Source organism: Cervus canadensis, chromosome X (genome assembly GCF_019320065.1).
Source record: "Cervus canadensis isolate Bull #8, Minnesota chromosome X, ASM1932006v1, whole genome shotgun sequence".
In the NCBI taxonomy this organism is placed as follows: Eukaryota; Metazoa; Chordata; class Mammalia; order Artiodactyla; family Cervidae; genus Cervus; species Cervus canadensis.
The window spans coordinates 67343806-67362773 of NC_057419.1; the positions used below are offsets into that span (position 1 = coordinate 67343806).

Here is an 18968-nt window from a genome sequence, read left to right on the forward strand (position 1 = left end):
CTCATATCACACACATGAAATATGGTCCAGCTGAGATTTGAACCATGGCATTCTGGATGTAGAGAGAATATTCTTGTTGTATTACAGCACTATGCTTTGTAAAACATACTTCATCATTACAACTTCTTTCTTTCCAAATTCTGTCTGCTGAAAGCTTATGTCTTTCAATTATTGGTTTTCTAAAATGAGACAACTAAACCAGCATTATTCTTCTGTTTATAGGAGACTCCTTTCAAGGCTAAACTAATCTGTGGTATTAAAAGTTAGTACAGCTATCATCCTTGGAAGGGCTAGTATACAGAAGTGGGTATGAGAAAGCTCTGAGGGTGCTGGTCATATTCTTTTTCTCCATGGAGGTTCTGATAATATGAATGTGTTCAGTTTGTATAGATTCACTGAGCTAACACTTAAGATATGTGTACTTTCCTGTGTTTATATTGTGATCAGTCAGTCATGTCCGAGTTCTTCCGACCCCATAGACTGTAGCCTGTCAGACTCCTCTGTCCATGGTATTTCCCAGGCAAGGTACTAGAGTGGGTTGCCATTTCCTACTCCAGGGGATCTTTCCCACCCAGGGATTGAATCTGTGTCTCTTGCTTGGCAGGCGGATTCTTTACCACTGTGCCACCTGGGAAGCCTATATGTATATAATACCTCAATAAAATTATCTTATAAAATACTCTTGACAACTTATGCTTACAATGGATTGCATTATTTTTTATCAAGAACTGGTCAACAGGTTTTACCAATAAGTTTGGAATCAGTTTTGCCCTTCTTTTTGGTGTTCTCTTGCTCTTTATGTTTCTAACAGCTAAAGATTCAGAATCACAGACAAGTATCTTGATTTTCTCAGCAACAGAGATGTCCAGAGGCTGACTTTTATGTAACCAGAAGGCCATGTTAAATTATTCCTTCCCTCTTTACCTTTTATTGGAACATGCTGTTGAATTATCTGTATTTACTGGTTAAAAGACTGACACAGCTCTGAAGAGTCAGAAGCTATTGAAATAATTTTTAATTCATTTCTATCCCTTTATCACTTTTTTTTACTTTGTTTTTTTTTGCTGTGTTTATGCCACTTACCAATAAACCTGAGTTTTTTTTTTAACATTGTCTGTACATTGTTTATGTATAAATATATAAAAAATTATATAAATACAGAAGTTCTATCATCCTGACCATGATCTGGAAGGACTGCTATCTCATTTTATGGTCCTTTCATCTTGATATTTGGGTTAGCAAGGAAGACAAAAATAAGTGAAGATAGGAAATTTCTAAGTAATACTAAAATTTACTTTTTAAAGAAAATATTAGTCGTGAAAGCAATTGAAGATAGAGAGCCACAGGGTCATATGGCCCAAGGCACTTAATGTTTTATGTGTTTTATAAGATTATTTTCAGACACTTGAAAAGAAAGCCATTAAACACAGGGGTTTTAAAGAAAACTACTGTTTGGATGATGTCACTTGCAACAAAAAGACATGGCAGATGTCTCTCATAGAAGATGAAAAGGGAAGAAAACAAAAGACTTAATTAAAAGTGACTAAAGGGTAAAAAACAGTTAAGTAAGATAAAGAACTTGAAGGCTCTGAGTATTCCCCCCGTCCATCCACATTTACTAGTATTAGTAATTGAATATGGAGGGGCATCTAAGATAAAATAGAACATATTGTATGTGAGCTCTGTATTTTCTGGTGGGTTCAATAGTTAACCATAATTGAATTTATTTCTTCTATTTGGCCAAAGAAAGAGAAGCCAAGGAATAATAGACTAAAACAAAACAAAACAAAAACATCATCCTATCTTTCCTGTGTGCCTAATATTTGCCAAGTCTGTATAGCACACCTACTGTTTCACTTAAGCCTCAGAAGCTTAAGACTCTGATGTGGTATTATTTCAATCCCCATTTTACTATTGAATAGATTGTCCCTCAGATAGACTAAGTCACTTGCCTCAGACAGTGAAGCTGGTAAGACTTGGGTCCAAAAAAATTAGCTATTTCTGTCTTAGAAATGTGTGTAACTTTTGCTACATCCTACCTGTAATGCTATGGAATGAGGCATTGGATCTAGGAAAGAAGAGAAAACCATTCAAGAGAAAAGACATGTTTTGGCTTCCTCAGGGTGGGCATAGTCCAGGAGGAATAAGACTGAGCACCTGAACATCCATGCAGTTACAGGCTAAATATTGTACATTTCTTTGAGCATCACTTTAATTAGACCATAGGAGGGGAAATTTCAATCAAAGTGCTTGAAATTACTTTTAAGTTCAACATGCATTAAGTGAGGAAGATGAAATCTCCATGAATCCTTAATGTAAAACATATGCTTTCATAAGAAATTTTGAACCTGCAGTCACTATATACTTTTCACTGCTAGGCTCTGAGATAAATACATTCAGTCTTATCTGCTGGAAGGATGCTTTAGTGGAACATTCTGAGAAGCACTCTATTAGAGATCATGGTGGCTATAACAACTATAAATTGGCTTTCTATTGTCATACTTTAATATATCACTGATTGCATGAGTTTGAATATTATATATATCAGGAACTATCTTTTTCTCTATCACCTCACTGCTTTCTAGGTGCCCCAATGAGATGTGCCTGGAGGCCTCTGATTAGTCCTTGCCTCCCTTTCTGTTTTGTTTGACTCCAGTTTAAAAGGGAAAATTATAAAATACCTGGTCCTTGTGTATAAGCTTGTATCAAAGCAAGATGCTGTTTGCCTTGCTGATCTTCGTCTCGGCTCCTTGTCCAAAAGCATAATCGTTCTGCTCCTTGTATCTTGGATGCTAGGTGATTCTTACAACTTTGAGGTTCATGTTTTATTCTTTGCCTCAAGACTTAGACCTTTCCAAGTCCCTGCCATTCTTCTTGAATGAACATTTTGCAACCTGCATCCTTCCTGGTTTGACATACTTTATTATCTATCAGTCTATCTGTCTATCTAGATACATACATTTTATTAAGAATAAGTATTTCTGTCAACTAACTATATTTAATTTACTTCAAAACCTCACACATTTCACTGTGCAATTTTGTTTTTGTCAATAAGTTTAAAAGTCACACACTTCTCAAAAGGAAAAGTTGCTCCTAGAAAAAAAAAAGAGTATTTTCAAGGTATTGTAGACCTTTAACCAATATGAAAATAAAATCTTAATATTCCTCACCACCACTGCCAAGTTACTCTGGATTATATATGAGATTCTTGACAGGTTCATTTTCTTTGCTTATTAGTAGAAGGCTTCCTTTAATATTTCATGAAAATGGCATTGTTGTTTCAATATTTACCTGTACATTATGTTTAGTAAAAGTACTTTTTAAATGTTCTAGTAGCATAGTGTTTTGTGGTCTCTTTTTCGCTGGAATTTTATTTATATGTAAATATTTATTTGTATATACATTTTGGTTGTGTCGGGTCTGAGTTCCAGCACATAGGATCTCTGCTGAAACATCCAGGCTGTGTTGCTGCGGCTTGTGGGCTTAGCATTTGCTTCACATGGGCTTAGTTGCCCCATGGCATAAGATCTTAGTTCCCCAACCAAGACTGAACCCACGTCCCCTGCATTGGAAGGCAGATTCTTGACCACTGGACCATCAGGGAAGTCCCTGCCCTGGAATTTTAAATCAGAACTATTTGAGCAGAATTTCGAAAGAATGACTTGTGGTTATCTTTGTCAAAGCACATATGTGGCTCGATTCCCAAAGCTGAGTACGGAGGGACTGGTCGACTTTTTGCAATGGTCAGTGGTCAGTCTCATTAAGTGACATACCTGGACACTGACAGGGCTTGTCTTGGACATGGCTACCTGGCTGTAGGGAGATCCTGAATCCTCTGTCTTCAATCTTAGAAGCTTCAGAGATGTCTTTTGACTGGAAACCAGGGTTCTTCTTGAGCTGTGTGAAATCTGAAGTTTGTGTGTGATTGAAGGAGTGGATAAGGAAAGGCCAGTCACCCAAAGGCTGATGTTAGACCCATCGTGTGACATTGTGAGGAAAGTATTCCCTGGTCCTCAGACTATGGGAATTCCCATGGTTATGTGCTCCTGAGTTTCTTTTACTGCTCCCCCAAAGCATTACCTTTTCGAAATATTTGTTTTCCCTGCTCAACTCAAAGTTCCATGAAGACGGCAGTCATATCCAACTGATTTACTAGTGTATGCTCTAGCACCTAGTCTGGGTTTATTGGTGCCCAATAAACATCTGTCATTGATAAATTAGGGCTTTCTTGATATCTTGGGTTGTGAACGATTTCATATGAAGGGATTGGAGGCTTAAAACCAGAAAAAAATATCTGGGGGCATGACAGAAGAAATAAAATATTTGAAAGATAATCAGATGGAAGGAGGAAAAGGCCAAGTAAGCAGCCTAATAAAATAGAATGAACAAGAGCCCCAGGAATTAGACAGATCTGGGCCAAAAACTTAGTTTTATCATCTTCTTGTTTTGTCACAAAGGGCCATATGTTCAACCTCTGTGTCATCAATAGAATGAGTATACCAATGCTAACCTCACAGAAATGTTACACAAATTATAAATTTAGTGGGATGTTTGTTATGAATAGTTAGTTCTTATGAATAGTTATTCCAAAAAGGTTAGATGTTATTAGTGGCTATTTTTTTTTTCTGCAATATAATTCCCAAGTATAGAAGTGAGAAAAATAGATGAAAAGCTTTCACCAACTTATCTCACTTAATTTAAATCATATTGTTTTAAAATTTGAGCCATCCAATATGTGACTAGATCATTCTGAGGCAGCATGCAAAATGTATATGCAGAGAATTATGGGTGAAGGATGGTGAACCCTCAGTGATTACATATTATATTTCCAAGCATGCTAAATGGTTAAATTTTATGTACCCACCCAAGGCAAATTATCTGTAGTCTTTCTTGGTGTATTTACTTCTCCCCAAACAGTGCTCAGTTCAGTTCAGTTCAGTTCAGTCGCTCAGTCGTGTCCGACTCTTTGCGACCCCGTGAATCGCAGCACGCCAGGCCTCCCTGTCCATCACCAACTCCCAGAATTTACTCAAACTCATGCCCATCGAGTCTGTGATGCCATCCAGCCATCCAGCCATCCAGCCATCTCATCCTCTGTTGTCCCCTTCTCCTCTTGCCCCCAATCCCTCCCAGCATCAGGGTCTTTTCCAATGAGTCAACTCTTCATATCAGGTGACCAAAGTATTGGAGTTTCAGCTTCAGCATCAGTCCTTCCAATGAACACCCAGGACTGATCTCCTTTAGGATGGACTGGCTAGATCTCCTTGCAGTCCAAGGGACTCTCAAGAGTCAAACAGTGCCCAACTGCCTGATAATTTAAACATTTTTTTCTTTCCTTCATAGAATCAGCATTTGAAAAGATGGGTTAATTAGATCCATTAGACTATAAATCTCCAACTCTTGTTATTGAGAAAAATATTTAATAGGTTTGGCTGAATAATGATTTACTGTTTTTTGTTTTTTACTAGGAAGTTCTCTTTTCATCCATCACCATTGGCAGATTAAGCATTAGACTCATTAAATATTCTTCAACATAGTTTTAAATTTTAAAAGGCATAATCGTAGAAATGGATACCTGGAAGCATGCTTTATTTAATTGGGTATATTTCTTATTTCAGTTCGGGAAGCAGCACATAGAAAACCTCTTCAGTGACCTACAGGATGGGAGACGCCTCCTAGACCTTCTTGAAGGCCTGACAGGGCAAAAACTGGTATGTGATTTAAAATATAATTATAACAGCTTCACATTAACCTCAGAAGAATTTCAGACCAGAAACAAACTCATCATAATTTTATGAGATCTAGTAAACTTCATTAATTTACTAATTACTGATTTAGGTAGCAATATAGGACCTATTTCTGAATAAAACAACCTTGCAATATTATTTTTACTTTGGCATGTTCTATCATATGCAGAACAAGAAGGTGAAATTTGCAGTAATAGATATTATTCTCTACAATTATTTGGTATCTTTATTACTGAATGTATTTTAATAAGGCTTTTATACCTAATGACCTTTTAAGTTTAATTGTTTTTAGTCTTTTTTCTTTTCATCTTCCAGTTTTATTAAAATATAATTGACATATAGCACTGTACATATTTAAAGTATACAGCATAATAATTTGACTTACATACTTACATCATGAAATGATTATCACGAGTTCAATGATTGTCCATCATATCATACAGATGAACTTAAAGAAGTAGGAAAATTCTATTTTTCCTTTTCCTTGTGATAAGAACTCTTAGGCTATAAGAGCAATTAACATGAAATATGGAAAATGGGGAGTTGCTGTTCAACAGATGTAGAGTTTCAGTCATGCAAGATGAATGAATTCCAGAGATTCACTGTACAATATTATGCCTATAGTTACTGCTATTGTATTATGCAGTTAAAATTGTTTTAGGAGTAAATACTGCAGGCATCACAATGGCAGACTTTCTAAACCTCCACAACTGAATGAGTTAATTCATATATGATAATACAATATATTACACATATATTATATATATTGCATATTACATAATTGTAATACACTATACAAATGTTAGTTTAAAAATTATAGGGCAAGGTAAGACTTTGGGGACTGAGGGTAAGGTTTAAAGAACTGAAGATGATTGAGGTTTTGAGCTTCAGTGACTAAGACAATTAAGGTAATATTGACAGAAATAGTTTCCTTTAAGCCAAGCCTATTTGGCATTATAGAATTTTGCTAGGCTCAAATCTCTTTGAAACTTTCCTAAAAATTGTGGGAATTAACTCATTTATATTCCTAGAAAATGTCTGTATGCATGCTGTTGTTTCTCATGGTGGTCATTCAACTGGACTGTAGAATGAAGGAGAGATTACCAAAATTGCTTTTGCGACAGAAAAAAAAATGTTATCAGTTTTCTTGAGGAGTGGTTGATTCATGCCAAGAAACTCCTATGACAAGGGCAATTAACCCAAAGCACTTAAATTCATTATATTAATGCCTCACAGCCTGTGATCATTTAAACAATTCTGACTGAAAAGTGAAATGTAGAAATTGTTTCATTTCTGGTAGATTGTCCTTCTCTCCTCCTGGGCAGTCAACATATTTTCATTTTGTTTTCAGCCAAAAGAAAAAGGATCCACAAGAGTTCATGCCCTGAACAATGTCAACAAGGCACTGCAGGTCTTGCAGAAAAATAATGTAAGTGGAGCCCTGGACAGAGTCTGAATACCATGAGACAGCATGCTTAATGTCTGAGTGACGGCTTTGGTCCCAAATACAGAGAAAGCATTTCGGGTTCTCTTGAAATTCAAAGCAGTTAATAAGAGCACGTGTTCAAGTTCACGTGCTTGTGGCTGATGTGATACAGGAAATACGTGTATGCAGCCATGGCGGGCAGGGAAGGTTATGAACCACACCTGGTTGGCCACTTTGTCTTATTTTTAGATTTTACATGATGAGGTTATATTTGGTGGACAGATAAAGACAGATAAAGTAAACTTATCTCCTTACAGCAGTGTTTCTGTGCAGCAAATGGCTTTTACTCAGCAATTCTTATTTTTTATGAATAAAGTGTATTCACACATGATGATGATGAAGTTTGCTTGAATTAAGCCAGTGTTTCTTAGATGGCACATCCAAGTATGAAAGTTACACAGAAAAAATCAGCATTTCACCTTGTCATAAGAGTTGCAAATTTGTTTTCTATTCCTGTATCTGATTTGATTTAACTAGGAGAAAATAGATGTGTGGTATTAGAAAAAGTCAACAATCATATCTAAACAAGTATGTAGATGAAAGCTCTCCTTGTCTCCTCAGAATGACTTTGAGATTCCTCTCCCTCTCATGACATTGGAGGCAGCCCTCCTTTCTTATTAAATTTCCACAATCTTTCTAATTGACCAATATATTTACCAGGCATTTTTGGTAGCTTCCTAATTACATTATGTCTCTCTTTCAAGGATAAATCCAAATAATTGATCGCATACTCTTAAAGTAACCATACTGAAAGATTAGCAATGTATACTCCCTCAAACATTGCTTAGCTCATCTGGCAGGGAGAGGATGTCTCTCTGGAAATGGAAGTGAAGGTGGTGTAGCAACTGGTCCACTTTTATGAAAGGTTATATTTAACCTATAAAAGTTATTTTATAGAAACACTGTATACTTTTTATTATTTTCCTGCAGTGATTAACTATTTTCAAATTTTCTTCAGGAAAATAAGATAGTCTGTGGAATGTTTTCCTTTGTATGAGTCCTATTGTTGTTGAGTTGCTAAGTCATGTCCAACTCTTTTGCAACCCCACGGACTGTAGCCCATCAGGCTCCTCTGTCCATGGGATTTCCCAGGCAAGAATGCTGGAGTAGATTCCTTCATTTCCTTCTCCAGGGGATCTTCCCCACCCAGGGATGGAACCTGTGTTCCCTGCATTGGCAGGCAGATTCTTCACCATCTGAGCCATAGTTGATTTCCAATGTTGTGTTAATTTTAGTTGTATAGCAGTATGATTCAGTTATAAATATATATATATTTTCCATATTCTTATCCATTATGATTTATCACAGGATATTGAATATAATTCCCTGTGCTATTCCATCAGGTGGGATCTTGTTATTTATCTATTCTATCTACAATAGTTTGCCTCTGCTAATCTCAATTCCCAATCCTTCCCTCCCCCACCCCTCCTCCTGTTGGCAACCACAAGTCTGCTCTCTATGTCTGTGAGTCTGTTTCGGTTCATAGATATGTTCACGAGTCATATTTTAGATTCCACATGTAAATGATATCCTATGGCATTTGTCTTTCTTTTTCCGCCTTTGCTTAGTATGATAATCTCTCGGTCCACCCATGTTGCTGCACATGGCATCATTTCATCCTATAGAACATTTTGAAAGATCATTATCATTTAAAGCAAGAAAATGTTTTAACAATATTGGGAACTTAAAGAAAATGTCTTTTTAAAGTATCGATTCTTTGTATTCTATTACAAAGTGTGAAACCTGTTTATTACCATATGTAAAATAGATGACCAGTGCAAGTTTGATGCATGAAGCTGGGCACTCAAAGCTGGTTCAGTTCAGTTCAGTTCAGTTGCTCAGTCATGTCCGGCTCTTTGTGACCCCATGGACTGTAGCACACCAGGCCTCCTTGTCCATCGCCAACTCCCGGAGTTTACACAAGCTCATATCCATTGAGTCAGTGATGCCGTCCAGCCATCTCATCATCTGTCGTCCCCTTCTCCTCCTGCCCTCAATCTTTCCCAGCATCAGGGTCTTTTCAAATGAGTCAGTTCTTCTCATCAGATGGCCAAAGTATTGGAATTTCAGCTTTAGCATCAATCGTTCCAATGAATATTCAGGGCTGATTTCCTTTAGGATGGACTGGTTATATCTCCTTGCAGTCCAAGGGACTCTAAAAATTCTTCTCCAATACCACAGTTCAAAAGCATCAATTCTTGGATGCTCATCTTTCTTTATAGTCCAACTCTCACATCCATACATGACTACTGGAAAACCCATAGCTTTACTACATGGACCTTTGTTGGCAAAGTAATGTCTCTACTTTTGAATATGCTGTCTAGTTTGGTCATAACTTTTCTTCCAAGGAACAGGCGTCTTTCAATTTCATGGCTGCAGTCACCATCTGCAGTGATCCTGGACCCCCAAAAAATAAAGTCTGTCACTGTTTCCCCATCTATTTCCCATGAAGTGATGGGACCAGATACCATGATCTTAGTTTTCTGAATGTTGAGTTTTCAGCCAACTTTTTCACTCTCCTCTTTCACTTTCACCAAGAGGCTCTTTAGTTCTTTGCTTTCTGCCATAAGGATGGTGTCATCTGTATATCTCTGAGGACAAGCCAGAAGGATGGGGTGGGGAGGGAGCTGGGAGAGGGGTTCAGTATGGTGGGACACAAGTATACCCATGGCTGGTTCATATCGATATATGGCAAAAACTACCATAATATTGTAAAATAATTAGCCTCCAATTAAAATAAGTAAATTCATTAAAAAAAAAGAGCAAGGAAAACAGCAGAAAACTCGAAGAATTATTAGATTTAATCTAGCTGAAGAAATTGATCTCTTCCTAGTAAAAGAATGTCACATTAAAACATAAGCTGTTGGATCTCCTCTAAAGTAGTGGATTAACGTAGCCATAGATTTTTTTAATAAGAGATTTGTTTTTCACATACTGATTATATATTGTAAATCTGTTGGGGTTCTATGCATATTATAATTATTAAGTTCACAATTTTCAATATAGGACCAGAAGAAATTCTAGCAATAAAATAGAAAAACAATAAAATAAAATCTCTGTGACTTTGAGAATAACCAATTATTTATTAGGTGTGAAGCCCAAGGTATGATTCAAAAACAGAAAAATAGTTAACTTGAACTTCATCAAAAGTATGAGTTGTTCTTATATCTGGATATGAGTCCTTTGGATTAAAATTCTAACTCACTCTATGTTTTGATAAAGAGCAGTCCTTCACTTTAATATAGCTCATTTTTATAAATTTCCACTTTATAATTGTGTGTTCTATTTATGAAACATTTCCCTACCAAAAGACATGATGGTATTACCTTTTGTTGTTATCCATATGAGCTTTATTTTACCATCTGGATTTGGATCTATATTTCACCTGGAAATCATTATTGTGTATGGTAAGGGGAATGGGTTAAAATTCAGGTTATTTTTTTTTACTTAGAATCTAAATGACAATATCATTCATTAAAAAGAATGTTGCTTGCCTATTGTTCTCCAGTACTAAGTATATAAAATTTTTTTCAATACATACGTAATTTCACTTCTGGGCTTAAAATCACTTCCACTCAAAACCACTTTCATTTCTGGGCTTAAAATCACTTCCATAGACAAATAGACTTCTATTTGTCTCTGCATCATGAATACCATGCCATGTGCAATACTGTAGTTTTTTAAAATTATTCTTTAACAGATTTATTGAAATATAATTTACAAAAATTATATAGATTTAAGTTGTACATCTTGATTATTTTTAAGACCTTACTTAATCCTGCTGCCTCCAATATCTATTAAGGCATAGTCGACAAATAAAATTTGCATATATTTAAGGTATACAAAGTGAAAATTATTGGATCTTGAGTTTATAGAATTCTATATTCAAAGTATATAATGAATTGTATAGATAGGTAATAATAATCTCAGTCACTCAGTCATGTCCAATTCTTTGCAACCCCATGAACTGTAGCCCACTAGACTTCTCTGCCCATTGATTTTCCAGGCAAGAATACTGGAGTGGGTTGCCATTTCTTATGCCAGGAATTCTTCAGTTTTATAACGCACCTTGTTATCTGGCGAACTGAATTTTACCACTTTTTTTCTTGTTCAGTATTTTCTTAGCTATATTGTCCCTTTGTATTTCTGGGTTCATTTTACAATCATCTTTTTTAATTTCCACAGGAACTTTCTTTTGAATATGATCAATACTGAGTTACGTCTAGATCAGCTTGGAAAGGATTGACACCTTTACATTGCTGAGTATATTAGATATACCTATGATTCTTTAAATTTTAGAGAATGAGAAACAAATCCAATGGGAAAAAATGGGCAACAAACTTGAACAGGAACTTCACAAAAGAGGATGTTCAGAAATTCAAAAATAATATGAAAGTTTTTTAATCTCAGGAATAATTGGGGAAATTAAAATTTCAATGAGATATTGATACAAACTCACAAAAATGGTTGGAATTAGACTCATAATTCTGAGTGTATATGAGGGTTTGGAATAAATTAAACTCTCACAACTAACTGGTAAAAATGTAATTCAGACAGCCATTGAAAATAGTTTGGCATTATATACTAAATGGAATGAAAATGTGCAATTCTTATGACACAACATTTAATTCCTTAGCATATGACAGAGCTACATTTCTACCTTTGCCAAAAAATTTATATACATATAATATTTTTATATATAAAAAGTGTTCATAACAGCTTCATTTGTAATAGTCAAAATCAGAATGAAAATGAACAAATCATAGTGACACACAGTGGTGGAATTTCATTGCAAGCTGCATTCAACTCTTGCGACCCCATGGACTATAGCCCACCATGCTCCCCTGTTCATGGGATTTCCCAGGCAAAAATACTGGAGTGGATTGCCATTTCCTTCTTCAGGTGATCTTCTCAACCCAGGGATTGAACCCTAGTCTCCTGCATTGCAGGTGGTCTCCTGCTTTGGCAGGCAGATACTTTACCACTGTGCTATCTGGGAAGCCAGACACATAGTATGCAAGACAGGTCAATTTCCTGAAAGTGATTTGAGCAAAATAAGTGAGACACAAAATATACCTGTATTATACTGTAATTTGTTTTAAATGTAAAAAGTGGGCAGAATGTTTCACGAGTTTAAAAGTCAAAAGAGTGCTTAGATTTTAGAATGCAGGGTGGAATCATCAGAAGTGTTGAAGATATCCCATGTTTTGACCAGGTGGTTATTAAACAGTTGCATTTGCTTTGAGAAAATTAATCAAGGTATACACTTAAGTATATTTTATGTATGTAGGCTATCCATTTTTTTAAGTGTAAAAAGAGGAATGTAGGAAAGGAAAGTAAACCTGATCTTGCAACCTCCCAAAGTCTAAATTATGGCCATATTTATCAATCTGACCATATATCCTGTATCTTATCATGAAATTGTTCAATAAAATGTGATAAGTGAGTATACAAAATTAGAATATGATTAATGCAATTTATAGATCTTTTCTCAGAAGCCTATATTTCTTACTGAAAACAGAAAATCTTGAAATAAATGATTTTTAAAAAGTTGAAAATCTTGAGAAAATTCCAATGTTTTAACAGGGGAAGACCCCTAAATGAGATTAAGTTGGACAAGGAGTCCTTCAAAAGCGAATTTCCAAAAGCTGCCATTTGAGTCAAGGCCCTAGTGGGGTATGGTATATAGTTGAGGTCTCTGTATTAAAGGACAGAATCTCAAGTAAAACATTCTCCAGTGTAAATGAAAACCTAGAGTGAAATAAACTTTACCTGAGTTAGTCCCAGGCCAAAAGACACAGAAGATAAATGCTTAAAAGTAAATGTATTATCATTTTATATTTCCCATTATTTTGTAATAAAATAAGGTACAAAAGAAATGGAAAATATTCCAAGGGACACGCTTTTTAGCCTCTGATTATTACCTTAAAATATAAACACAGTTAAATCGAAGAGAATGTTCAAGTGCACAACTGTTCTCCTAAAACTGGCCTTGAATGTTCTATAGCAGATGACTAAATGATTCTGGGGTGGGATGTAAATAAATCAGCATATTAAGTAAAGTGGTAGATAGAACTATTTCAAATTTCCTTTTAAAAATCACAAATTCTAAAATGAGAGGCACTGATTAGAGGTTTTTAGTCATATCTTCAACAAAATAAATGTAGTATATTTACATTCGATACACTATTTATTGAGTGTCTACTGAATGTCAGGTTCCAAATAGTAGAAACACTACAGTCAGTGATCAGAACAATGAGTTTAGAGTCATGTACCAGAGGACATTAAATGTGTGTGTGTGTGTGTGTGTGTGTGTATAAAATGTATGTAATGATAAGTAAGTGAGTGAAGAAGAGAAAAACAAAATAGTATGTTTGGGAAGACCTTTGGTTAGATTGTCTTATGAGTAGAGATTGGAAGGAAGTGAGGGAGTGAACCAGGGATTATCTGTAGGGTATGGTGCAGACAGTGGGATAAAAAAACCTAGAGGAGAAAAAGCATTTGGAAATAGGACTTAATAGGTAGAGAGGGCTAAGTGTGGAAAACAATACAGTAAGAAGGGGATCAGAGAGGTAGCAGGATGGGGCTAGGAAGAGGTGAACACGGGGACCCATGGTTAGGGTTTGAATTTAGTTCTAAATGAGATGACAGTAACTAAACATAAAAAGGCTATTATAAATTATGTAGGTAATAAAGCAAGTTATTTTAAAAGTCAGAGATAGGAATATTAATAAAGAAAACTTACAAGTATTAAAAAATCATTTTTAGCCATGGAAGTTAAAAATCAATAATTAAAATATAATACAAAGTGCTGGATGATAGAAATACTGCTAAAACCATAAAGAATAAAGATAGAAATACATTTTTGTCCAGTGCCTTTAATTCACCATTGTCAGATTACAGCACAGTTAGCAGCAAAGAAAAAATTTGAGAATACAAATAACATAAAAATACTGTAAATTTAATAGTTATTTTCTACCTATTGGCACTTCCTGGAATAGATGGTTCTGTAAAACGTGTGAATTACATAGACTTCTCTCCCATAAAGTTGGATTTTCAAGGAAAACAATAGTTTATAATTTAATTTAAATGAACCAAATTAAAATCTGAGCTTTCAGATAGGCATTGAGAAAATTCTAACTGTCATTATTAGGAATAATCTTCCCTATCCCTAGGCAATGACCAGACATTAGTAGACCTATGTGATGCCTTTTATAGGGAGGCAGAAAAGCCCCTCAGTTTTAGTCTATTGAGTTATCCACTGATAGAGTCACCATCCAAGTGTATCATTAACAGTCTTGGATTGAATCAGCCTATGCTAAGACAAAGTTGAAGAGACTGTAATAAAAATGATATATACAGAAATTTGGGCAGGATTAAAGGAACCAACAATGAATGGTGAAGTACCCAGAACCTAGCCTCAGTTACTAGCCTTTATTACCCCTAAACTCAAAGAGACAAAAGGATAGAGCCTTAAACCAATGAAAGCTCAAACCTCAGGAGCGGGCCCATTGGATAGCAAGTGCAACTATAGATACCTTAAGAATGCAGTTACTCTCAAGTCATGGCCTGCTGGAGGAGCTGGGAGAATTGATGCCTTGGGTTCTCTAGTGTTCTGCCAGTTTTACTCATTGGTTGAACCTAGCCAGAAGCCAGAGAGTAGGAAATCCTGGATGACAGACTCATCCCATACTGGGTGCGTGCGTGCATTCTAAGTCACTTCAGTCATGTCTGACTCTTTGTGACCCCATGGACTGTAGACCCCATGACCAGTGGGTCATCTCCCCAAAAAAAGACAAAGTATGAAAAATGTGGGAGGGGAGCAAACAGAAAAAACCTAGCTCTCCAGATAGCTTTTTTTTTTCCCTGATCAAAAGAAGACTTGAAAATTTCTATTAATGATGTCGAGAGCCCTATTGTTGGCGAGGACCCAGCCTTGCTGTTTATAGCAGGAAGCGATTCACTTGTGAGACCATACTGCCTCCTCCATTTGCTTACAGGAAGTGAAGGTGGTTTCCGGTTAGTTTTGGAGCCACCTGACATTATGCTCTTTTCCATGCTTCTGGGAAACACTAGAGTCAGAAAAGGAAGACAAACTGAGTTATCTCTAACTTCTGCTCTGCTCCAAAATGTACTATAGGCATAGGAGAAGATATATAAAAAATGTCCCTGGCATATGTACAAATCAAACAGATAATATATTAGAATGTAGTGAAAATGCCATTAAACACATAAAAGAACTTTTAAAGTGAATAATCTTTGATATAATACTGAAGTAGAAATTAATAATCCTTTTAAAATGCAATTTGATTAATTTAAAATGTATAAGAAACCAAGAGTTCAAATACACTTTTGTATATGAAAAAGCATTCCATGAGAAAACCCATGAGAAACAGCCTTGGTTCTACCCAGAGGTTCAATTTTTGTCTTTGCTTTTATTTTCATTTAAGAAAAAGTAAAACAAATTAATTAATTTAAGTTTTCAACCATTCATGTTACAAAAAAATGATCTAAGGAAAGTAGGAAATAAAAGATAAATGAAGAAATAAAGAGGTTAGAAAGAAGGAAACACTAGACAAATTTAAGATCTTAGTTCTTTGTAATAAAATCATGATAGATTAATCTCATAAATTTGATTAGAAAAAGAGAAATAAAGCAAACATATGCAATTTAAATACAGAAAATATTAAAAATAAGTACAAGAGACATAGAAACCAAAAATGCAATCTACACAGAACTATATAATGATTATAAAAAACAATTAGATTAGATTAGATTCTATTTACAAGCATAAATTTACAAGAATTAACATAATGGGATATAGAGTACCTTCATCAGCCACCAAAGGAAACTAAAAAAATCATAAAACAAAATCAAACAAACCTTTTACAAAGACTTCTGAATCCAGTGAAACCAGTGGTAAGTTCATTCAAAGCTTTAAGGAATTGATGATTGCTAATAGAAAATCTTGAGGGTGGCTACTAATTCTACCAATCTGTTTACAAACCTAAGTTTTAAAATCACCTGGAAAAAAAAAACTAGCCTTCCCTTCTTTTCTTTTCTTTTTTTACTTTTTAATTTTTATTGTGGTGTAGCCAATTAACAATGTTGTGATAATTTCAGGTGAGCAGGGAAGGAGCTCAGCCATGCATATACCTGTATCTATTCTTCCCCAAACTCCCCTCCCATCCAGGCTGCCACATTACATTGAACAGAATTCCCTGTGCTATACAGGAGGACCTTGTTGGTTATCCATTTTAAATATAGCAGTGTATGTATGTCCATCCCACATTCCCTAACTATCTGTTCCCCCCGTCCCTCCCCCCAATAACCATACATTTGTTCTCTGTGAGTCTCTTTCTGTTTTGTTAGTAAGTTCATTTGTATCATTTCTTTTGAGATTCCACCTATAAGGGATGTCATATGATGTTTCTCCTTCTTTGTCTGACTTAGTATGATAATCTCTAGGTCCATCCATTTTGCTGCAAATGGCATTGCTTCATTCTTTTAATGGCTGAGTAATATTCCATTGTAGGGCTTCCCTGGTGGCTCAGTGGTAAAGAATCCACCTTCAATGCAGGAGAAAAAAATTTGATCCCCTGGGTCAGGAAGATCTTCTGGAGAAGGAAATGGCAACCCACTCCAGCATTCTTGCCTGGGAAATCCCATTGACAGAGGAGCCTGGCAGGCTACAGTCCTTGAGGTCACAGAAGAGTTGGGCATGACTTGGTGACTAAAGCAACAACAATATTCCATTGTATATATGTACTACATCTTCTTTATTCATTCCTCTGTTGATAGACATTTAGGTTGCCTCGTTTGTTGTTAAAGGGATATTAGAAACTTCCTTTTGAAAAGAAACTTGTGATAGTTTCAGGATCTTAGGTCAAGTTCATTTTGTCTCATTCATTTCCCCTCCTCCCCTCAACCTCCCCCACCCTCCTTTGCTTTCCTCTTCCAATCTGGCCTGTTTCTCTGCCATAAATGACTGGTTTTAGTATATTCCTTAGTTCTAAATGAGCAGCTCAACCTGGCCCTGTGCTTCCGTTTCATTTCTTTTCTCTGTCTTGACTTCTAATTACTATCCTCACTCAAATGTCACTCACAGCTTAGCTTTGTAGAGCTCAGATACCACGTTTACATTCTGGTTTGTATTCTCCTTGGTGTGGCTGTTTTAGCATGAACTTATCCCTACTATCAATAATTTATTTGTGAAAACCGCTTATTGAGAAGGAAGTACTTCTAAGTGCAGTGATGCCTTTATCACACTATTTGCTGAGAGCAAAGCTCTTTTGTAATAAAGTTGGCTGTGGTATAAAAAAGCAAACAAAAGGGAATACAAAATCCTGTGAAGCAGCGGATGACTCTACCAAATGGTTATGCTTGTCTACACATGAGATCAAGATAAAAATGTATCCACAGCTTCCATTTATTTATAACTTGTTGAAGGTAGATAGAGCAAATCTCAGATAATAGGGAAACATCTCTCCTACTGACATTCTATCATTCCTTTATCCTTCTCTGCTCTTGTTGGTGGGTAGCCCCCTTCCCCAGACATGCTGAATTCAGTTCTGTGGGTCTTTAACCCCATCTTCTTTCAGACATAAAGAAGTATTTAATGGGTCATGTAAACTTGCTTATCAATAGAATTTCTCCCTTTAGATATAATTAAGCTCCAGCTAGTGAGTTTCCTCTAATAAACATTTTCATTTTTAATCTTTTTATGTAAAGTTGAATAATGATTGATTTTTTTTTTTTTGCTGGTAAAATAATTTAGCCATTAAAAATCTGATAGGGAGGTTTAGGGCTTCCCAGGTAGCTCAGCAGTAAAGAATCCACCTGCAGTGCAAGAGATATGGGTTCAATACTTGGGTTGAGAAGATCCCCTGGAGAAGGAAATGACAACCTGCTCCAGTATTCTTGCCTGGAGAAGCTCATGGACAGAGGAGCCTGGTGGGCTGCAGTCCACGGGGTTGTAAAGAGTTGGACATGACTTAGTGACTAAAAATCAACAGCAACAATAAGGGAGATTTAACTGACCTTGGTGTTTTAAGCTGTTCTTCAGATGCATTATGATACCTGTATTCCATTCATTGGCTAATCCCAGTTTGTTTCCTCTTCTTTCATCCCAAGATTTCTATGTGTATACTTAACGAATAGCCATAGAATGCACTCTATCATTATTTGAGAGAATCTGACAAAAAATATAGGGTTATAGTACACCCTGGGCATGTACTGGAACTTTACTGATTTAATATGATTTAATATTAGCTGACACAGTTGTAGATCTCATAATTATGTTCACTACTTTCATCAGTTGTCTACGACAAAGTGGCACAGTTTTACCAAGTGATTTCAAATATGCAATGTGAGATAGAACAAAAAAAATAAGGTCATTATTGTACATTATTAAACCACAAATCCAAAATGAGTACTTAAAAAGCCTAGGGTAAAATTTCAACTGTCAACTATGTTCAAATATTCAATTAATCGCATCATTGAAAATTGTCACTGAACTAGATTGAATGGTTGTCAAATGTCACTGATCTGAAAAATGATACAGTGTTCACTCTTCCTGGCACATGATCTTAGATAAAGAGAATTCTAAAGTATTGTTTAAAAGTAGTATTTTGTGTGTCTTCTAAGTATTCAGAAACCTAAGTAGCCATATAATAAATATGTTGAGGTATGCCAGAACATAATATCTTTGACCAAATATAAACTACTTCCATTTA

The 18968-nt window shown here is 35.7% G+C and overlaps 1 protein-coding gene across 9 annotated transcripts in view; it reads left to right on the top strand.

Moving 5' to 3' along the window:
- DMD (dystrophin) overlaps window positions 1-18968 on the top strand; it is a 2532480-nt gene that overhangs the window by 784630 nt on the left and 1728882 nt on the right. For all 9 annotated transcript variants that reach the window (XM_043457704.1, XM_043457699.1, XM_043457698.1 and 6 more), the window contains exons 3-4: window positions 5619-5711; window positions 7099-7176. In XM_043457704.1, coding sequence (XP_043313639.1) covers window positions 5619-5711; window positions 7099-7176 — 171 coding nt within the window. The remainder of the gene's footprint in view (window positions 1-5618; window positions 5712-7098; window positions 7177-18968) is intronic.